Source organism: Hemiscyllium ocellatum, chromosome 35 (assembly GCF_020745735.1).
Source record: "Hemiscyllium ocellatum isolate sHemOce1 chromosome 35, sHemOce1.pat.X.cur, whole genome shotgun sequence".
Lineage (NCBI taxonomy): Eukaryota > Metazoa > Chordata > Chondrichthyes > Orectolobiformes > Hemiscylliidae > Hemiscyllium > Hemiscyllium ocellatum.
Window position 1 is genome coordinate 36,012,583 of NC_083435.1, and position 22,885 is coordinate 36,035,467.

At 44.2% G+C, this 22,885-nt stretch overlaps 1 protein-coding gene across 3 annotated transcripts; it reads right to left on the reverse strand.

Annotated features, from left to right (window-relative positions):
• Positions 1–637: 637 nt before the first annotated feature.
• LOC132832983 (class I histocompatibility antigen, F10 alpha chain-like) lies at positions 638–22,758 on the reverse strand. Of its 3 annotated transcripts, none has more exons than XM_060851241.1 (7): positions 22,553–22,756; positions 21,107–21,367; positions 12,334–12,609; positions 11,939–12,217; positions 2,519–2,626; positions 2,087–2,119; positions 646–1,114 (listed from the first exon to the last, which is right to left on the reverse strand). In XM_060851241.1, the coding sequence occupies exons 1-7, from the start codon at positions 22,602–22,604 to the stop codon at positions 1,110–1,112; spliced, it is 1,014 nt and encodes a 337-aa protein (XP_060707224.1). In that variant the 5' UTR covers positions 22,605–22,756; the 3' UTR covers positions 646–1,109. The 3 variants fall into 3 exon arrangements, with proteins under 3 accessions (XP_060707226.1, XP_060707224.1, XP_060707225.1); XM_060851242.1 differs by having other exon boundaries at positions 648–1,114; positions 12,334–12,504; positions 22,553–22,755; XM_060851243.1 differs by lacking the exon at positions 12,334–12,609 and having other exon boundaries at positions 638–1,114; positions 22,553–22,758.
• Positions 22,759–22,885: the final 127 nt, after the last annotated feature.

The window sequence follows — 22,885 nt, forward strand, 5'->3', positions numbered from 1 at the left end:
CACTCATTCAGATCCTTCCGAAAGGACGCATCCCACCACCGCTCCCCCCCCACACCTCCCCCACCTTCCCCCACCCCAGGGAATGAACACTCCCGGACATTATCAACCATCCAACTCTGAAACACACACATTAAATAAACATCACTTTGTACATCCTGAACAAAAACAGAGATTGCTGGAAAAGCTCAGCAGGTCTGGCAGCATCTGTCAAGAGAAATCAAAGAAATCAGACCAGTTCTGAGGAAGGGTCACCAGACCTGAAACGGTAACTCTGATTTCTCTGCACAGATGCTGCCAGACCTGCTGAGCTTTTCCAGCCATTTCCATTGTTGTTTCTGATTTACAGCATGTACAGTGCTGTCGGTTTTTACTGTGTACATCCTGCTTGGTTTGGGGAAGGCTTCCTGGGGAGTTACATGGTCATAACCCCCTCCCAGTTCACACTGAACTGAAGCTCAAACCCTGCTGAATCCAAGATCCACAGTCTGCAGAGTGAATGAATTAACCCTTTCCTGTGAAATCATTAATGAAGAATTCAGACAAATCAATGATCAGCAATAATTTATTGATTAGCAACTGCAATGATCAATATCTGCAGTTAATTGTTGATGATAAATAATGACAGATGTTTGCTGCAATAAATACATGATTGTGAACAAATAAAATAAAGGAAGTTTACATAAAAGTTCACATTTGATCACGCTGTTTACGTAAAGTGCAAAACAGATCAGTTCAGCTTAAAACAGATGAGAATAAAAATAGAAGAGTAGAAGTTAAATAGTGAGAGAGATATCAATCTAACAATAAGACCGTAACAAAATTCATAGAGACTATAACATAAAAGTTAAAATTTCATTGCATGAAGTGCAGAAATGATTCACGTCCTACAAGACAAAACTCGCTCAGAGGGAGTTCAGGACATTGCTACATTTCAGCTCAATCACTGACCCACTGAAGACAGTGAAGATGAGAAAGTGTGAGGGAGGAACCATCCGTGAAGATCCCTCTGACGGTGACACTGCTCACATTTCTGAGACGGGATGGAAACACAACTTGAGAGGGTCCCACTTGCAGAATCAGGATCCACGTGCGGATCTGGGATCCACTGTTCAACCTGTGGAAACACATTTTCAGGAAAAGTCAATCTCAATCCTGAAACAACTGGGTGTGAGCTGACAGGGTCAGGAGGGGAGGGGAATTAGTCTGACAGGGTTTAACAGTGTCTGGGAGGGTGGGACAGGGTCAGGAGGGGAGAGGAATTAGTCTGACAGGGTTTATCAATGTCTGGGAGTGTGGGAAAGGGTCAGGAGGGGAGGGGAATTAGTCTGACAGGGTTTAACAGTGTCTGGGAGCGTGGGACAGGGTCAGGAGGGGAGGGGAATTAGTCTGACAGGGTTTAACAGTGTCTGGGAGGGTGGGACAGGGTCAGGAGGGGAGGGGAATTAGTCTGACAGGGTTTAACAGTGACTCGGAGGGTGGGACAGGGTTGGGGGGAGGGGAATTAGTCTGACAGGGTTTAACAGTGTCTGTGAGGGTGAGGCAGGGTCGGGGGAGGGGAATTAGTCTGACAGGGTTTAACAGTGTCTGGGAGGGTGAGACAGATTCAGGAGGGGAGTGAAGAATTTCCAAATAAGTCTTCAGACAGAAATTGACCTATCATTGACTAAATTATGAAGAAGCTGGAATACAGACGTCCAAAGCTGAGAAAATAAAACAGAAAGTTTGAAATGAAATGAAATATAAAGTTACACACTCTGAAATATTCTCTCTCACTCACTGGACCCAGGATTCAATCACCCTCAGCACTGACTAACTACATTCACACAGCACAGTGCAGAAGGAATTAAGGGTGAAGGAGTGAGGGAGAGGGAGTACGGAATGGGAAAATAGGGAGTGAGGATTGGATGGAGAGGTTGTGGGGGTTGGAGTTGAGGAAGAGAAGGATGAGAGAGTCATGAAGGATAAGAGAGTCATGAAGAACTGAACCGTGAGGAAACTGATGAGTGTCCCATCCAGGAGAATGTAACTCTACACCTTCCAATCTCTCTCCCATCATTCCCAACAGTCTGTCCCCTCAGTCACTTACTGGGAGCTGTTGTGTAGGTCCCACTTGGGGAACCTGCAGAAACAAAATAAATGTCCATTAGAATGAGGAATAATTCATTCTCAGAGAGTGAGAACACAACAACTGTGAGGGAATGGAGATTGTGTCAGAAATCCTCATTCCCACGCTCCCCTCCATCCTTACACTTTATGGAGATTCTGGAGATCTCTCCCACCCCATTGATATTCAGTCAGTGAGGATGTAAGTGTGTGTGATGGGTTTATTGATCAATATTAGACCTGGTCTAGGCCAAAGGATGATCTGACAGGGAACGAGACGGGTTTATACGTTGTATATCTGTGCTGGAATTCAATCAGTTCCATTCCCCACAGTGCCCTGTACTCCCAGTACTGGAGATTCCCCCGCACTCACTCTGTCCCCTCACTTCCACATTCCCCTCTCTCTGAATCTTACCTCTCCAGGGTCTTTTCCAGATGATTATTCCGAATATTGCAGCCATTGCAGCGATTAATCCAATCAAAAGTATAAGATGGGAACGTACCACACTGTTTTCTGGGATTTCTGAAACACATTGGAATAATATCAGGATTATCTCTGCTCCTGGATCCACTCTCGGTCTGTGTTGATTGGGGACAGTTTTAGTTTAACCCACCCATTGGGAATTGATGGACTTGGTTCAATAAATTTTGCATTCCAGATCTCATTGATGGGATCGATGTAATAACTGCACAGAGGATGGTATCCATCACCAAGTCACCCTTTATTTATACCTGAACAGTCCTTGACTTTAGGACTGACACTTTCAGAGTCAGGTAGCAGAGTGTCATCATCTCTGACACTTCCCTTTTTATTTGTCAGCCAGGGCTCCCTGATTGGGGCTGGATCAATCAGAGAACTCATATTCCCTAAGGTCCTGCTGGCTAGCCTCGTTACAATCACAACTTCCCTCCCACTCTGAGTCTGAGAACATAGGCCAGCCATTTTCCTTGGAGAGCATCCTGGGGCATTTTAACACTGGGACAGCTTCCTCCATGTTCAGCAGGTAATAACGGTAGCATCGAATGCACAGGAGTTCGCCTCTTGTGCCAGGAGTGCCTTGGCAGGATTTTATTTTCTTCTTCCAGTGGCAAAGGCATCGATTTGGCTCCTTCCATCATGTCCATCTCAGATTCTAATCTCACAACAATGCTTGACAGAGATAGTGAACCCCTGGGTTCTGGCAGCCTTTCTGACTGCTCAGAGGGGCAGGGTATGTTTTGCTCCTGCATTGTTTACAAATTTCCAACTTTCAAACGGACCTTGTGCTGGTTCAGGACCATCGCACCTGCCTGACCTTTCCACATCACTGGTCCCGATCTCACATGGAGAATGCCTCTTTCCCATACAGGGCCATTTCCATCATTCTTACACCAAACCTCCTCCCCTTACTGTGATGATACTGCAACTTTAAGAGGTTATTTTGTCCTGTTTCTTTTTAAAGAGACGTTGTAAGGCAGAGGTGTCGAGCTGTCTGGTTGGAAAGCCAATGAAGTAACTGGCTTACAAGGCCTTGGGTTTTTTAATGCAGGAACAATAGAAGCAGCCTGGATGGGAGTATCCAGCTCTCGGACCGAGATTTCTAGTTTGTAGTTTTTTAGCTTTGCGATTCAGCATCAGTTACTTATGGAGTCTCAACAGGCTCGGAATTACAGTAAATGTCTCCTTGCTGCTCCTCTCTCTGAGCTTTCTCTTGAAGCTTTTCCTTCTGGCTTGCTGCAGTTACCTGTGAGACAAATCTATTTTCTGAACTTTGCCAAGGGGTGTGTTTATGGGATGTTACTACATTGAACCATTAATTAGTAATCGGTACTGTGTCTGTTGATTTCTTAATTTTTCTGATAGATTTATGGTATTCTAAATTCGTCTTTCTTTAGTTATATTTTAATTCTACCATTTCGATAAAGTGTGTTTTGCCTAAAGCTGAGTAGTGTGACCAATCGAATTGCATCTGGAACACAGCACTTTACATTTGCCTTTAAAATAAGATAAAGTTAGGCCCCAGGCTTCCTTCTTAAAATATTTTGCAGGGGTCTGGTCTGATCCTTAATTCCCTGTATTAAACAGTTTCTTTTATTTGGCGGAGACTTGTGTCCAGCATTGGTGTTCCTGAGGCCATTACACCCCACCCCCACAGGTCCGGGAAGATCAGATTCAACCTGGTGCAGAGTCTTCTACCCATCAGCAACTCTGCTGGTCCCAACTCTGCTGTTGCATGTGGGGTGATCCCATAATCAAATAAGAACCATGATACCTTGGTAACTATCAAGAGGGTCGGCTGTTTTTCAAGCCAGCCTCTAAAGTTTGGACTGCTTTTTCTGCCAGGCCATTCAATGTTGGGTGGTATGAAGCTGTCCTTACCTGAAGAATCTCAAAACATTTTAAAAACATGACAAAATTTCTGTCTTGTAAATTGTGGTCTGTTCCTTGTGCTACCTGGGAGGCTTTATCGTGCTACTCCAGAGGCTTTAAACTAGTAAGGGGATGACTCAAATCAAAGTAACAGTGAGTAAAGAGAAAGGGCTGAGGCTGGTACAGCTCTAAGGGGAACAGCTCAAATCGTCAAAGCAGGCAAGAGCTTGGCAGTGACCAAGGTCAGAATGATAAACTGCATTTACTGCAATGTAAGAGGTCTGTCAGGGAAGGCAGATGAACTTAGGGCATGGTTGGGAACATGGGACTAGGGTATCACTGCTATTACAGAGGTATAGCTAAGGGACGGACTGGATTGGTATCTCAATGTTCCAAGGTATAGATGCTATAGGAAAGATAGAAAGGGGGGATAAGAGAGGAGGACAAGATTTTCATTCAGGATAACATTACAGCTGTACTTAGGGAGGCATACATTGGGAGATTGACCAGTGAAGTTATATTGGTGGAACTGAGAAATAAGGAGGAGATGATCACCTGGTTGAGATTGTATTATAGCCCCCAGTAGGCAGCAGGAAATTGAAAACCAAATGTGTAAGGAGATCTCATATCTGTGAGAATATTCGCATGGTAACAGTAGATTTTAATTTCCAAACATAGACTAGGGCTGTCATTGTGTTAAGGGCTTGGATTGGGAGGAAGTTGTTAAGTATGTCCAAGAAAACGTTCTTCTTCAATATGTGGATGGACCGACTGGAGAAGGAGTAATACTTGAACTTCTGTTGGGAACAATTGTAGGGCAAGTGAATGAGGTGTCCAGGGGGAGCATTGTGGTGCAAGTGATCATAACTCTATTAGTTTTAAAGTAGTGATGGAAAAGGATAGAACTGATCAAAAAGGTAAAGTTCTAAATTGGAGTAAGGCTGATTTGGACAGTATCAGACAGGAACTTGCAAAAGGTGATTGGAGGGAGGCTATTTGCAGGTAAAGGGATGAATGGGAAGTGGGAAGCCTTTTAGAAGAAGATAATGAGGGTCCAGAGACAGTATATTCCTGTTAGTGTGAAGTATTACAAAGTCAAAAGCCTGTCTGTTCACTTTAAAGTAGAAAGTGTTTTCTGAAGTTTGAAGTAAACTTCAAGCGCAGGCTCAGCTGCCTGAATGGAAAGACTGGGAGACGAGCTGTTCCAAAATAGATACATGCAGCAACTGGCTGTGAAATAGATACCTGCAGTTCCCCTTACACCCAGCCCCAGACCCGAAGAAGGGTTACACCTGAAGTGTTAGCTTCTCCACCTCCTGATGCTGCCTGGCCTGCTGTGTTCTTCCAGCCTCCTGCCTGTCTACCCTGAGTTTTGCTGCTGTTTTGACACCAACGCGAATTTAACTGATTGGTTTAAATTGTGCCGAGGATACTAAAAACCCAATTGAGTTTGAGTTTATTGTTTTGTCACCAGGAAACCAATCAAATTATAAGAATTTACTGTGTCATGGAGGCTATAAAACATGGGAGTTTTGAAAATTGGTCAGAAAGCAACTGCCATTGATCCACTGAGCAACTACCCATCTGACATCTTGCTCTCAAAGAAATTAGAAACATTCTCTATCAAAGGTACCTTTGCATGTGAAACATCCTCGCAGTAACAAAGAAAGAAAACAACCCCCAGGGAGATCTGCAGGGGGAAGATTGAAGACACCGAAGAAGATAGAGAGTATGTGGTCTTGAGATTAGGTTAATGTAATGTTTAATAAGTGTGTTATTGGAATAGCTTTTATTTGTAGAGTTGGGGTCAGATCATAAGAAGTTAAGAGAAGTGGGGCAAGGGGGTTTGGATATGTGAATTTTTTTTGGTTTAATGTTCACTATCAGAGTTATTCTTTTTACGTAACAGAGGGGTTTGACCACTGCATGATAATAGAAGGACAAGGCTGATCGATGTAGGAAATGCTGTAAGACTTGAGAAATTGAAGTTCTGGTCAAGAAAAAGAAAGAGGCATTTATCAGGTATAGACAGCAGGGATTGAGTAAATCCCAAGAAGTGTATAAGGGCAGTTGGAGTATCCTTAAGAGGGAAATCAGGAGGACAAAAAGAGAACATGAGACAGCTTTAGCAAATGCAGTTAAGGAGAATCCAAAGAGACTCTAAACGTACATTTCAGCAAAAGAGTAAATAGAGAATAGGGCACCTTAAAGATCAATGTGGCTGTCTATGTGTGGAACCATAGAGATCAGTCAGATACTAATCACATATTTTGTGTCAGTACGTATCGTGGAGAAGGACATGGAAGCTCGGGAACTTGGGAAAATAAATAGTGATGGCTTGAAAACAGTGCACATTACAGAAGAGGAGGTACTGAGGATTAAAATGCACAATGGTAGATAAATCCCCAGGACCTGATCAGGTGGTACCCAGAATTCTGTGGGAAGCTAGGGAAGAGGTTGCTGCGTACCTAGCTCAGATGTTTGGATCATCAATAACCAAGGGAGAGGTGCCAGAAGACTGGAGGGTGGCTAATGTGGTGCCACTATTTAAGAAAGGCTGTAATGAAAAGCTAGGGAACTATAGCCCAATGAGCCATACGTCAGTGGTGGGTACATAGTTGGAGGAGATTCTGAGGAATAGGACTCATATACATTTGGAAAGCAAGGACTGATTAGAGATAGTCAACATGGCTTTGTGCGTGGGAAATTGTGTCTCTATAACTTGACTGAGTTTTTTGAAGAGGTAATAAAGAAGATTGGTGAAGGTAGAGGGGTAGATGTTGTCCATATGGACTTCAGCAAAGTGTTTGACCAAGTTCTGCATGTAGACTGGTTAGTAAGGTTCGATCACATGGGACCCAGAAGAAGCTAGCTAACTGAATATAAAACTTGGCTTCAAGGTGGGAAACAAAGGTTGGTCTAAGAGGGTTGCTTTTTGGACCGAAGCCTGTGACCAGTGGTGTGCCACAAGGATCGGTGCTGGCTCCATTGCTTTTCATCATTTATATAACTCAGTTGCAGATATGGGCGGAAAAATGGTCGATGGAGTTTAATCCAGGTAATTGTGAGGTGCTGTGCTTTGGGAGATCACATGTTAAGGAAAAGGATACAGTTAATGGCAGGACTCTGAACAGCATTGATAGACAGAAGGATCTTGAGGTTCAAGTCTATAGCTCCCTGAAAGTGATCACCCAAGTAGATACGGTGGTAAAGAAGGCGTTTGGCATCTTGCCTTCATTGGTCAGGGTCAAAGAGTGTGGCACTGGAAAAGCACAGCCAGTCAGGCAGCATCTGAGGTGCAGGAGAACCGATGTTTCGACCGTAAGCTCTTCATCAGGAATGAGGCTTGTGGCCCAAGATAAATGGGAGGGGGGTGGGGTGGGGTTGGGTGAGGGGAAGGCAGCTGGGAATGCAATAGGTAGATGGTGGGGGTAAAGATGATAGGTCGAAGAGGAGGGTGAAGTGGATCGGTGGGAAGGAAGATGGACAGGTGGGACAGTTCAAGAGGGCGGTGCTGAGTTGGAAGGTTGCTTCTGGGATTTAGGTGTGGGGAGGGAAAATGAGGAAACTGGTGAAATCCACAAAGATCCCGTGTGGTTGAAGGGTCCCAAGGTGGAAGATGAGACGTTCTTCCTCCAGGTATCGGGTGGTTAGGGTTTGGCGGTGGAGGAGGCCCAGGGACGTGCATGTCCTTGGTAGAGTGAGAGGGGGAGTTAAAGTGTTCACCCACAGGGTGGGGTGTGTGTGTGCGTGTGTGCGTGTGTGCGTGTGTGTGTGTGTGTGTGTGTCAGAGATGGCTGAACACTTTAACTTGCTTGCAAATATAAGCCCGAGATTTCAATGAAGTAATGAAACAACTGTCATTGTCTCAGGATTGGCACTCTGTGATCCCAAGAAAGATCTTGTGTTGACATGCGATGTCTCCCCACACATTTCATTGTCGAGATCCCTGGTGGAGTTCAACTAGAGTTTGGTGGCAGCCTTTACTCAGGATAATCACACTTTCTCTGACAAGTTCTAACAATATTCCATCCTCTGCCGTGAGCTGGTATCTCTGGGCCCAAACATTTTTCAATTCAAAGGATTTCAAGTGCCTTTTGGTTTCCCTCATAAATACAAGTTATTTCCGGTTTGAAGGGATTGGATCTTTCTGTGTCCAAAGCCTGATAGTCAGCTCTGATTAGGAGCTTGTCCAGAAAGTTTAATACCATTACAGACCATTCCACTGGGGGGCGCTACCAGTGGTGTATTTGCTCATGGCAGGCGGCTCAATACATCCACATTCACTACTCAGCCTCCTAGGCAGTGTTCTGGCTTGCAATTGTAAGCACTTAGTATTAGAACCCACCATTGAAGGTGGCCCAAAATTACAGGGTGGCCCTGCCTTGTCCTCTTTAAACACACCAAGTAGTCCATGATTATCACAAATTTTAATTCATAAAGGTATTGGTGGAATGTCCTGACCCCAGATATGACCATCAATCCTTCCTTCTGTATCTGGGTGTATTTACGTGCTGCATTGGCCAAAGCCCTAGATGTATATGCTGTTGGATGTTCCTCTCCACTGAGCCATCATGAGCTAATACGACTCCAATGCTGTGCGGGAAAACATCGCATGTCAGTACTAGGTCTTTCTTGGGATCACAGAGTGCCAATTCTTAGAGGATGACAGTTGTATCGTTCCTTCATTGAAAGCTCGGTCTTATGTTTGCAACCATTTCCCAGGCTGATCCTTTCTGTCACGAGTTGATGTAATGGTGCCAGGACGAAGGCCAGGTTATGTACAAACCTTCCAAAATAATTTACCAGCCCAAGAAAAGACGTAATTTCCTGGACAGATGTAGGAACCAGAGCACCTTTGATCTCCCTCACTTTATCTTCCAACAGGTGTAACCCAGAGTTGTCGAATCTGTATCCCAAGTAGATCATTTGGGATACACAATTTCCCTTCTTAGGCAAATGCCTGCCTTGGAAAACCACCTTCGGACTATATCCAGTTCTCTGACTGCTCCTTATTAGTTTTCCCTGTTATTGACTAATTTACCATCTAAGTAAATGGCGACCTGGGGTAGACCATGCAAGATGTTCTCTATTGTCCACTGAAAGATCGAACAGGCTGACAATACCTCAAATGGCAGTCTTGTATCTTGGTACAATCCCTGATGGATATTAATTGTAGCATACATCTGGGAACCTGGTCTGATCACAATTGCAAGGAAGTGTGGCTCATGTCCAGCTGTGTGAAGGAGAACTCCCATCCTGCACCAACGTTGGGCACAAATCCTGAGGGTCTGGCGATCTATTCTGCTGTCAAAAGCAGTTTACACTTTGTTTAAAATCCCCACAAAGGCAAACCGACCCACTGGGCTTCAGTACCATTCCAATCACTGCTGCCTATTCCACAAACTGGACTGGTTTGATCATTCCTTCACTTTCCAGCCTTCTAATTTCTGCCTTGACTTTTGCCTGTCAGGCCAATGGCACTGGGCAGGCCTTACAGCATCATGGGATTGATTCCTGGTCAACATGCAAGGTAGTTTGGCTCCTCTGATAACCCCTAGATCTTCCTGGATGATCTACAGGTAATTAAATTGAATTTCACTCAAGCAGCCAGTTTCTAATTGAAATATATTGAGCCATTCGGGGTGAATCTCTCACAACTGATTTCTCCCCATAAGCTCGGATTTGAAGCTTTTAGCACAATCATTGGTAACTGAACCTGCTGCCTTCCGTGAAAGAGCGGAACTGAAGTTGTACCCCTGATCTCTGAAGCTTCCTCAGTTGAGGTTCTCAGTCTGGCCAAGATCTTGTGCAAAGTTAAGGGTTGGAGTTCAGAGTGAATCTTGTTAAAGGTTGGTTCTGTGATCACTGATACAGCTGCACTCGGATCGACCTCCATCAGAACAGAATGACCAGTTAACCAGACGTTTAAATTGGTTGGTTCTGATTTTGATGTCAGGAAGCAATTTGACTGTTCCAAACCAGATATGGACTGATTTTTCAGGTTACCCTCCAGGATACCAGCCTATAAGTTATCTCACTCAGTTTAAGCCCAGTGGGGCTCTTTTGCTGTCTCAATTCCATGTTCCCAACAGAAACACAATGGCTTGATGGCCAGGATCTTGAAGAAAATTCTAACCATTTGCTGGGGCTTGGTTTGGGGGTTTGCTGTGAGCCAACCTCGAGTCCCTCTGATCGATATGTCCTGACTGAGGCTATGTAATTGCCTGCACTCAGGCGGTGTTCCCCAAGTTCAGTCGGATTGTCGAGGGTGTCCACTTCCATTCGAATACGCTGTAACTCATGAGCTCCACTTGCTGCATTTTCCAATGATAAAGCCAGTTGTAGTAGCTGCCTGAAGTGCAGTTGGGATTCAGCCAGTAGGTGTTTTTGCATAGTTGCATAATTAATTGCAACATAGTGACATCATTAATAACATCACAGTTACATCAGTAATTCCACATATAATTCTCTATGCATCTCATTAAAGGTTAAGCCAAATTCACATGCTTCTGTCAGTCTTCTTAACCTCGTCAGGAATCCTGATGTGGATATCCCTGGTTCTTGAATTACCAAATAAAAACAATTGTGTCTCAGAATTAGAGGAAGCTTTTGCTTATAATATTCCTGAATTATCTCCATTAATTCTTGAAAGGTTTTAGTATCTCGTGCCTCAGAAAAAGCTAAGGTCCCAATAACACAATAAGCTGTGGCTCCACAGGCTGTCAGGAGAATTACTTGTTCCTTTTCAGCTGCCACAATGATGTTGCCCAGACAATATGCCGCATTATTTTCAGAAACTGGGCCCAGTCCTTGATCACAGGATTGATGAGTCAAGTTGCCCAAACAAATGCTTCCCTGACTGAAAGGTGCCTGTTGTGAGCAAGTTTCTTCAGGATCGTGCTTTACCTCATTGCCCCTGAAATAACCCTACAGAAGCTCGTATTCACTCACCAAGCCACTCGTTATTTACACATGAACATTCCTAGACTTTAGAAGCACCTCATTCAGAGTCAGCTGCCAAACCCTCAATACCTCTGACACACCCTTTTTTTAATGTCAGTCAGGACTCCCTGATTGGATTAGGTTAACAGCCCAATCAGGGACCTCCTATTGACGGGGTGCAGCTGGCTGACCTTGGTATAATCACTACAGGAATAATCTGGTGTAGGAATCCAGGACAAGGGAGAACCATCTTCAAATGAGAGTGAAACCATTTAGGAGAGAAATCAAGAAACAATACCTCGGAAATTCACTGATGGAAATCTGGAGTTTTCTAACCAAATTGCTGTGAGCACTGAGGATCAATTGAATATTTCCAGCCTGAGATCAGGAGGGTTTTGTTGGGGAAGAGCAGCAAAAGACATGGAGCAGGAATGGGTAAAGGGAGTGAGGGACAGATCAGAGCAACCTCAATGAATGGTGGAACAGACAGGACGCACACACACACACACACATACACTCACACATACTGCAGTCCCTTACCCAACTGATAGAGCTGGGCCTCTACCAGGCTGCTGTGTTCAAATTGACAGGAGTATTGATCCTCATCCCCAGCACTGATCTCAATCTCTTTCTGGATCTGATGGGTCTCATCGTGGTTCGGTCGAACCCCCGAGGAATATATCCCAGACATGACCTTTCCATTCCTTAGCCAGGTCACCTCGATGTCTACAGGATAAAACCCAGTGACCAGGCAGGAGAGAGTGAGCGGCTTGTCCTGACCATTGGGCTCCCTCCTGGAGATGAACACTTCAGGCTGAACTGTGATGGGAAAGGGTGAAAATACAAACAATAGACAGACACTGAATGGAATGGGAGAACGGTTTCATAGATCAGTGAGGTTAGATCAGAACATGGAGCAAAACAGAAATACATACTTTTCCTTGTGAAATATTCCTTTCCAGCTTCCAAATATCTCTTTAAATGTTCAACATCTTCTTCTTCCAGGTGTCTTTTCCAGTAGTTGTTCCAGGAATCATCAGAATCCCATTTCTCTTTAGTCATCACTGCGATGGAATTGGATGCGATCCATTTCATTCTGTTTGGGTCTAAACTGATAAAGTCTTCTCCATCAAAGCCAAATCTCATCGATGTCTTAATGCTGCCGTCATCACTGATCTCAACAGTAGCTATCCATTGAAAAATGTGAAATCCTGCCAGCGATCAGTCATCGATAATTAATAATTAATAACCAGAGGAACAATCTCATTTAAGGGGAATGGGGATCCTATATCAGGCCCAGGGAGAGGCGGTTACACATGGGGCTAATCCCCAAGGCCTGTGCTGTCAGAGGGTCCCAGACTCAGGCAGCACTGCCCCTTTCTCCAGCTGCTGTCTCACTCCTCAACCTGGAGCAAATCAGCAATGTGCTCTCCGATCCAGGTCAGAATTCCAGCGCTCACATTCCCACTGTCCTGGAATGACAGGCCCAGTCCTTCTGATCGTTTCTTTCGATCACAGGCTGCATTCTGGGGGATGTAGTCCATGTCTGACTGTGACCACTCCGTCAGCCTCCCACAGGCACTGACCCACGATCGGACTCTGTGTGTTATTTACAAGGACCCTCTCCCTGCGTGGGGCTGTGAAATCTCTTCCCCTGAGCCTGGCTGAATGGAGATGAGGATCAATCTCTTTAAGCTACTCATGACCCTGTGTCCACTGCTTTCTGTCAGTTTTATAAATGATTTGGATGTGCAAATAGGAGGAATGGTTAGTAATGGTTCGTTTGCAAATGACACCAAAATAGGAAATGTAGCGGGCAGTGAAGAAGATTATCTCAGAGTACAATGGGACCTTGCTGAAAATGTGTTGCTGGTTAAAGCGCAGCAGGTCAGGCAGCATCCAAGGAACAGGAAATTCAACGTTTTGGGCATAAGCCCTTCATCATCTTTACAATGGGACCTTGATCAGATGGGCTGAGGAGTAGCAGATGGAGATTAATTTAGGTAAATTTTGGATAAATCATAGTCGCACTTCTACAGTTAATGATATGGTGCTGGGGAGTGTTACCAAACAAACAGACCTTGGGGTGTAGAGTCATAGTTCCTGAAGGTGGAGTTACAGATTGACAGGATAGTGAAGAAGGTGTTTGGTCTACTTGCCTTTATTGGTCAGTGGATTGAGTACAGGAGTTGAGCTATCATAGATTAGACTTACAGTGTGGAAACAGGCCCTTCGGCCCAACAAGTCCACACCGACCCGCCGAAGCGCAACCCACCCATACCCCTACATTTACCCCTTACCTAACACTACGGGCAATTTAGCTTGGCCAATTCACCTGACCCGCACATCTTTGGACTGTGGGAGGAAACCGGAGCACCCGGAGGAAACCCACGCAGACACGGGGAGAACGTGCAAACTCCACACAGTCAGTCGCCTGAGTCGGGAATTGAACCCGGGTCTACAGGCGCTGTGAGGCAGCAGTGCTAACCACTGTGCCACCGTGCGCTGTCCACTGATTCAGCCACGTTTTGAGTGCTATGCTAATTTTTGGACTTCCTGTGATAGGAAAGAGTTCAGAAGAGATTTACAAAGTTTGAAATAGAGTGAGAAATTGAATAGGCTGGAGTTATTTTCCCTTCAGTGTTGGCGGCTTAGGGGTCATCTTTAGAAGTTTATAAAATCATGAGGGGCATGGATAAGGTGAATAGCCAAGTTATTTTTCCCAGGGTAGGGGAGTCCGAAACTAAAGAGCATAGGTATAAGGTGAGAGGGAAAAGATGTAAAAGGGACCTAAGTGGCAACTTTTTCATGCAGAGGATGGTGTAATTATGGAATGAGATGCCAGGGGGAGTGATAGAGGCTAGTACAGTATCAACATTTAATCAACATCGATATGGGTTTATGCATAAAAAGTGTTTAGAAGGATATGGGTTAAATGCTGGCAAATGGGACTTCGATCAGTTTAGGATTTCTGGTCTGCATGGATGAGTTGGACTAAAGGGTGTGGTTCTGAGCTGTACAACTCTATGTCCAATTTCCTCTAATTATTGCAGTTCTTTCAATTTTGTTCTTGTTGTTTAATCCATTCCTCACAAATTAAACAGAATGAGTTGTCCTCTTTTGAGGCAGTTTCCCAGAATGCCCTGTTCCAAGTCCCAGCTGGCCCAAAGGGGTCACAATGTATCTGCACAACGTGATTCAAAAATATCTCCAGATCCTGAATGGACCGTGACAGTCAAATATTCTCTTTCATGTCCCTCCGGTTCTCAATTCATTCGTTATCCCACTGTTTGCTGATTGGCTCATAACTAAATATGAATAATGTTAATGATCATTCCATCAATTTCTTTATTTGTTAAAAATATTTCTTCCTCCCTAGCTTTATTTACTTTACAATTTTTTTTTTCTGTTTTAATGACAACAAGTAATATATTCCAGTGCTACACTTGGTAAGCTGCTTTCAAACACATTCCCAGTTAATTCTAGTAACATGGGAGTTCTGAGGGAGAGTGGGCAAGTCAGCCCTTTGAGTCCACACCACCATTTAACATGATCATGGCTGATCTTATCCTGGTCTCACCTCCACCTTCCTGCCTGCTCCCATCCCCCTTTATCCTGCTTTCCATCAGGAACATAGCCATTTCTTTCCTGAATTTGTTGATTGGTTCTGCCCCACTCTGGGTCAGTGAGTTCCACAGATTCACAACCCTCTGAAAGAGGGAGTTTCTTCTCATCTCAGTTTTGAACCGACCTCCTCTCTCTATGTCTATGACCTCTTGTTCGAGACTGTCCCACAAGGGGAACGTCTGCTACACATCAATCTTATCAATCCCCTTTAGCATTATATATTCCTCAATCAGATCCTCCTTCATTCCTCTGATCTCCAGTGAGTCCAGGCCCAAGCTATTCAATTGATTCTCGTACAATAACCCTTTCATCCCTGGAACCAGCCTGGTGAACCTCCTCTGAACTGCCTGCAATGCCACCACATCCTCCCTTAGGTAAGGAGACCACAACCGGACATCATTCTTCAGGTGTGGACTCACCAATGCCTTATATAACTGTAACAACACTTCTTTGCAATAAATACCAGTATTCCATTTGCCTTTCTTATGAGATGCTGCACCTGTATATCTACTTTCTGCAATTCATGCTCAAAAACACCCAGATCCCTCTGCACTGACACACTGTGAATCTACTTGCCAGTGAATTAAAATTTGCCTCCTTATTTTCTAGCCAATATGGACAAGCCACACTTATTCACTCCACCTGTCACAGTCGCAGGAAAATTGATGTTTTGGGCAAATGCCCTTCATCAGGAATGCTGAAATGTCGATTCTCCTGCTCCTCAGATGCTACCTGACCTGCTGTGCTTTTCCAGCACCACACTCTCGACTCTAATCTCCAGCATCTGCAATCCTCACTTTCCCCTAGTCCACCTATCAGAGTCTGGCCCATTCTCCTCACTAATATCCATCTGGAAACTTATTATCTCCTCATCATAGTCTGGTTTCCCACCAATATTAGTATTATCCATGAGTTTAACTATGATACACTCTGACCCTGCTAGCTGATCATTTATACAGATTGTAATTAATTGAAGTCTGAGAACTGAACCATGCAGCACAAGATTATTTACAGTTCACCACCCAGAGAAAGACCCATTTTTCCTGATCTCCTGTTTTCTGTCAATTAGCCAATCCTTTATCCAAACCAATACTCTACTTTTAACCCCCAAGGATCTGACCATCAGGATCAGTCTTTTATGTGGCATCTTGTCAAATGCCTTCTGGAAGTCTAGATCAACCATATCCACTGGGCACTGATGAATTGAGCTTCATTTATCTAAATGTTTAGTTATCTCCTCCCTTATGATTGGCTTCAGCAGCTTCCCCACGGCAAAGGTCAAGCTAACTGGTCTACAGTTTCCCACTTTGTGCCTAACTCCTTTTTGAATAAGGGTATCACATTAGCATGCTCCAATTCACAGGTACCTTTCCAGAATCCAGGGAATTTTGGAATATCTCAACTAATGCATCCGCTATCTCTGTTGACAAATCCTTTTATACCTCTGGGTGCAGGCCATCAGACCCTGGGGAATTATCTGCCTTTAATCCCATCAGTTTATGTAATACCTTCTCCCCAGTTACAGCAATTGCACCAAGTTCCTTGATAGTAACTGCAGTTTTTGGGAGGACAGTGCTACCTTACACTGTGACAACAGAGACATTTCTGCTATCCCTGAATACCCCATTATTACCTCACTGTTTCTGTCCTGTAAAGGAGAAAGTGAGGACTGCAGATGCTGGAGATCAGAGCTGAAAATGTGTTGCTGGAAAAGCTCAGGTCAGGCAGCAGGTCAGCTTCCTTGGATGCTGCCTGACCTGCTGCACTTTTCCAGCAACACATTTTCAGCTCTGTCCTGTAAAGGACCAACATTTACTTTCACTATTCTCTTCCTTTTTATACAGTTTATAAAAGCTTCTGGTATCAGGGCTTACGTTGTGCAAGGTTCATACTCAGAATTATTTTGTTCTTCTGATCTAACTGGATCCACACAGTGTGACACACACACACTCACTCACTCACTCTCTTTCTTGTCCCCCATCTCATCCCGTGGAATAACCTGTGGACACACCGGACCCGGAGAAGAGGGAAACCCAGGCTGGAAGGAAATTCCCTTTCAGCCCCTCATTTGTATGAATTCCATCAAGACCAGCTCATCGTCTGCACCACCAGAGGAGAATGGAAGCTCTCGGTGGGAGTTCAACCCAACTCCCAAAGCCAACCCAATTCCCTCCCTTTCACCATGACCCAGACTGTGACCTCCCCGTCTCTTTCTCGCTCTGCTTCTTAAAAACAGAAAACAGATTTTCCTAATTATCTTTCCACTTTGCAATTTATGTTTTGTTATTTTTGCTATATGTTGTTTAAAAAGTTATTAGTTTATTGCTTTGACAGTTTGGATTGCTGAGCAAGCTGCTCGTGTTTTCTTCATACATCAATATGGGGTGAAATTAATATTTAATGTTGTGCCAAGTGCGATCTCCAGCAGCTGCCTCTGGGTTTCTTAGTGTGGGAAGGAGAGCTCACAAGCCGTCGGGTTGCTTTCTTGTGGGGAGGCTGGGTGGGGGGGGGGGGGTGGGGATTTGGGTGGGATTGATGGCAAAAAAGGCTATTTTTTTCCAATAGAAATGAGACTTGTTCACAATCCACAGCATGTCTGGCAGTATCAGTGCAGACAGAAACAAGGGCCAGTGACCCTGCTTCAGAATGGGCAGATCTTGAACCTGAAGCATTGACTCTCTTTGCTGTAGTTGTGGGTATGTTCCCTGAGCTGGGAAGTTGATGTGCAGATGTTTTGTCCCCTGACTTGTGACATCTTCAGTGTTTCGGAGCCTCCTGTGAAGTGCTGCGGTACTGTATCCTCTGGAATTTATTTGGCTCCATTCCTGCTGCTTCCGATTGTTCTTTGTCGGTCTAGGTCATTGTGCTTGTTGATTGAGTTTGTGGATGAGTGCCATGCCATAGAAATTGTCTGGTTGTCCTCTGTTTGGCTTACACTATGATCGTTGTGTTGACTCAGTTGAATTTGTGGTCTTTGTCGTTGCTGTGTGTGGCTATCAGGGACAGCTGGTCGTGGTGTTGAGTGGTTAGTTGGTGTTCATGGATACAGATTGCCAGTTGTCTGCCTGTTTGTCCGATATAGTGTTTCATACAGTCTTCGTATGGAATCCTGTAAATTATGTTAGTCTAGCACATGATGGGCGTGGGGTCTTTTGTCCTGGTGAGTGATATCTGAGCGTGCCTGTCAGTTTATGGACTGTCATGGATCCCAGTGGGTGGAGAAATCTGGCTGTCAGTCTGAGACGTTTTTATATCAGGGAGGGCAGTTAGTGTGTTGGGTTGTGGCATCTCTTGGTCACATGGTTTGTCTGTTAGGCATCTGCGGATGAAGTTGTGGGGATATCCGTTCTTGGTGAAGACTCTGTAGAGGTGTTCTTCTTCTTCCCTTCATAGGTCGGGAGAGCTGCAGTGTGGTGTAGCCCTTTTGAACAGGGTCCTCATGCAGATTCTCTTGTGTGTGTTCGGGTGGTTGCTGTTGTAGTTCAGGACCTGGTCCATGTGTGTGGCTTTTCTGTACACTGTTGTGGTACATTCACCGCTCTGTGTTCTTTCTACCGTCACATCCAGAATGGGAGTTGACTGTTGGTTTCCTCCCCTCTCGTAAGTCTGATCCCTATGACCAGAATCAATAATATAATATGTATTCTCTATATCTGTTCTCTTAATAACTACAAAGATGTTGACCAAGTATCTGATTCAGAGTTTGGGTTGGATTTATAGGAGGGCTGTTTGTTCCAGTTTCTGCATCACTGCTTGTGCTCTGAGCCCGGAGATGGGTGAGCCCATAGGTGGCCCATTGATCTGTTCATGTATTTGGTTGTTGAATGGGAAGTGTGTCCTCAAGCACAGGTCTAGTAATGTGAGTCTGCAGACCTTGTTGGGAGGTTCCCTGTCACGTCACCTGTTCTGTTTGTCCTGGAGGTTGGCTGTTGTCTCTCTGGCTAGAGTTTTGTCAATTGAAGTGAACAGTGTTATTACATTGAATGAGACCATTGCTTCATCCTTATCCATGTTTATGTTCTTAATGTTGTCTAGGAATTCCTGTGATGATTGTATGGAGTGTTTGGATCTGCTGAGAAGATGTTTCAGTTTTTGTTAGAGTTCTTTTGCGACACACAGAAAGAGAACGGCACTCCAAAACAAAATGACTAACCAACAGCAGAGAAGACAACACAACAGTTACCTGGGTGAGATTCATACGAAGACTGTACGAAACACTATATCGGACAAACAGGCAAACAACTAGCAATCGACATCCATGAACACCAACTAACCACTCAACACCACGACCAGCTGTTCCTGGTAGGGATGGCAAAGACCAATTTAACTTGTTGACACAACTAAGATGTTAAATGGTTAATTTGTTCTACTAACATGTTAGAAATTAAATGCTAAACAACTCTAGGAGGTTGTTGGGGGTGTTGTTTTTCTGTCTTGCAGGCAAAGTGTGATAATCTAATCAATCAGACTCTACAAATGCTAAACTATTGCAGATGGCAGTAGAAAAATAAGGAATAATCTAATCACACATTAGATTATTTCTGAAAGCAATCACTTTAAATGTTTTTGGTGGCATATACTATGCCTGTTCCTAGGTGTGTGACTATGGCAGAGTGACAGGGGGTTGTGTCTCACAAGCATGACTGACTGTGTATAAAGAGAGGACTGTTCCCTTATTCAGTGACCCTCACTTGACATGCTCTGCAAGCATCGTGAACAGTATTAAGTAATTCTCCAAAAAGCTTGTACTTGCTTAAATAAGTTGTGGCTGTTCACAGAAGTTGGCGGATTGCAGTTGCATCAAGCGTGTAAGAATCTCAAGAAGGGAAACTCGCACAACGATTGTAGGACAAACTGATCAGAGGACAGCCAGAGAATTTCTAGAAGCTTGGCACTCATCCAGGGACTCTATCAACAAGCACATTGACCTAGACCCAATATACCGACCACTCCAACGAACAACCGGAACAAGTAACCGGAAGCAGCAGGAATGGAACCAAATAAATTTCAGAGGACACAGTACAGCAGCGTTTCACAGGAGGCTCTGAAACACTGAAGAAGATGTTACCGAGGCAGGGGACAAAACATCTGCACATCAACTTCCCAGCTCAGTGAACATACCCATAACCACAGCAACCTGTACCCGAGCTACAAATCTTTACACAACCCTTGATCGACTCTCTTTCTCTCTCTATGGATGTTGCCTGGTCAGCTTTGAATTTCCAGCATTTTCTGTTTAAATTTCAGATTTCCAGCATCTGCGATACTTTCCTATCCTGTGATATGCTGCAGTGACATGTCTACTTTCGGGGTGCCTGTAAGATGTTACTGCATTGTACCAGGTTTGAAGAAACATAGATACTTACATAATAGGAAGAACCAAGTTGTGTGTCATTGTCCGGTGTTAGGGCTCCCATGACTGAGCGGCACAAAATGGCTGCTGGCTGCCCATGGCTAATTTATTTTTTAATTTCAAAAATCTACTTTATTCAAATAAATCTTTGGGACATGTACAGGTGATGATGCTATTCAGATACATACAGTCTTTACATTCAGAGAACAGATTTGAGTCATTGATATTTGATGAGTTGGAGGGGGCGCATACTCTAAGCTTAAACTGTATAAGTTCAGACATTCTGAAGCTTTTAGTGTGCCTTTTTGCAATGCTGTAACTGAAGCTGTCGATCACATTAAAGGTTACCTGACTCTGCTCCGTGACTCAGACTCTCACAGATAAAGTCTAACATCTGAGAAAGCAACGGTTGGAAGCTGGGTCACACTGAAAGCTGAGATTTCAATGGGCTTTGCAAACAGAGAAATGGACTATAAAATCTAAGATGTTTTGTTGAACCTATGTAAAACATTTTGACCACATTGTGTTTACACTTCCCTATTTTCCCTCAAAAGGTATGAAGAGATGGGCTGAATGCTGGAGTAGAAAAGGCTCACAGAAATAGGGGAAGCATTGAGGCCTATCATGTCTCTCCCAATCCTGGACCAAAATGTCAGTGTTGGGAAATGAATGAGGTTTTATGATGAAAGGGAACAACCAACAGGGAAATTCAATCAGCCACATCTTACCAGATGTCTGGTTTGTCCTCTTCATTACTGCACTCATTGTTTCCCTTGCCATGTTTGCATGTCTGTTCACTATCTCTGTGACATAATCCCAGAAATTCTCATTGAAGAATTCTGCCATGAACTGCTGCTTGGGGATGTTCCGCTGGGATTTATTGTCACGAGAAGCTATTATAACTCCATTGACTGTTGCACTGTTTATAAACTCAGGAAAGTCATTAATTCCAGAAACAATTGTATACATTCCACTGTATACATTAGTCTCTGTAAAACAAACAATAAAAGCAGGGAATTACTCAACACCAACATAAACATCATATTAATATACCTGGGCTACAAAACGAGAATCCCATCACAGACATCAGGGACATCACTAATGTGAGAGATTGCCCTCAAAATCACTTTCAACATGTTATATCTGTAAAGGTCAGGTTGAAAATAATTACACAGACTTCCAGCTGGTCAAAGTGAGGCCCATCCACACAGTGACATTCTCCAATAACCCACCAAATTATAACACTGTCAGAATCCTGTCTGATATAATCAACAGAATCAGATTCAACTGGGTCAGAATTAGCTGCTGCAGCCTCTCAGAACAGGGAGTAAACACAGAGTCAGGGTCACTCAGACACTCGATGGAATCAGTGTGGACACAGGGAGAGGCTGCGACACAATCCAGTGATTGGATATTAAACAGAAAGTCACTAACCTGGAACAGGAACTTGGCATAAATGGAAGAAAAATATTGAAGGGACTTTCCTGCCCATGGTCCATCTAGAGTGAGGAATTCAGGATAATCCGAGGGCAGGTTTATCCATAACTAAGAAAGGTGTGGGGTGAGTGAATCCAGATTGAAATGAAGAGAAACAGGAATATTTGGGAGGATGAAGTGTGAGACCATGGGGGACAGTCACTGTGTGAACAGTCTCTCTGTCAAACAGGGGGATGGACAATCCCGAGCAGGATCCCCACTGCCCTTCACTGAGCTTTTTAATCAGCCCTTTATACACGGCCAGTAGGATGTTGGTGTCTGAGATAACCCGGCCTATTCAACCATGAGGGCATCACAGCTGGGCCTGGGCTGGGTTAGACATGGAGTCTCCTTCTCCTCCCCGCAGTGTTTACAAGACTTTAGACCAGGAATGATGAAGCTGTTTGGCTTCTCCCAATTGATGTGAAAATTAAAATTGTCCAGTGGAACCATTTCCCATTTGCTCGGAGCTTCTCTGATCTCGGGGTTTCTACATCCTGCTGTCAGGAGACCTGGACACAAATCCCCTCAGAGTCTCCCAGACTGTGCTGCCTTCAATGTGTAAAAGATCAGGCTGGCTGTATAACAGGCGGCTGATCAAACATCCCCCATTTCAAACTCTCCCCAAGAGACTCACATTCACCCCAGACACAGAGAGAGAGGGAGGGAGAGAATGGAAAGCTGAATTCTGTACTTACCGGGAGAGACCCGGGAAAAACACAGGGAGATGGAGAGAAGGATCAGCAACATTCTGGGAATCCACTCTCCCTATTCCAATCAGGATCTGGGAAGAAAACAGTGATTGGAAAATATCTGCTGTTCACAAACTGAAAAATAACCAAAATAAACGTTTGTTTCTACCATGATGCCATTTCCTGATCGACAAAGTAATTTGATCATTTCCTGAACTTGAAGCTGCCGAACCAGTCTCAGTCCCAGTCTCAGTAAAAAACCCAATAAAGAGATGAACAGATTTCTGTCACCAGTACCCAGGGAGATCAGACACAGACAGGTTGAGTTACTCGCTGTGA

What these genes read in the sequence shown, in the direction of transcription:
- LOC132832983 (XM_060851241.1), bottom strand. Translation starts at nt 22,604, where the DNA reads ATGTTGCTGATCCTTCTCTCCATCTCCCTGTGTTTTTCCCGGGTCTCT. An exon ending in GGAATATTTCACAAGGAAAA is followed by an intron (nt 12,218 to 12,333) that starts GTATGTATTTCT and finishes TTCCCATCACAG; the next exon opens with TTCAGCCTGAAGTGTTCATC. An exon ending in CTGGAAAAGACCCTGGAGAG is followed by an intron (nt 2,120 to 2,518) that starts GTAAGATTCAGA and finishes TTGTTTCTGCAG; the next exon opens with GTTCCCCAAGTGGGACCTAC.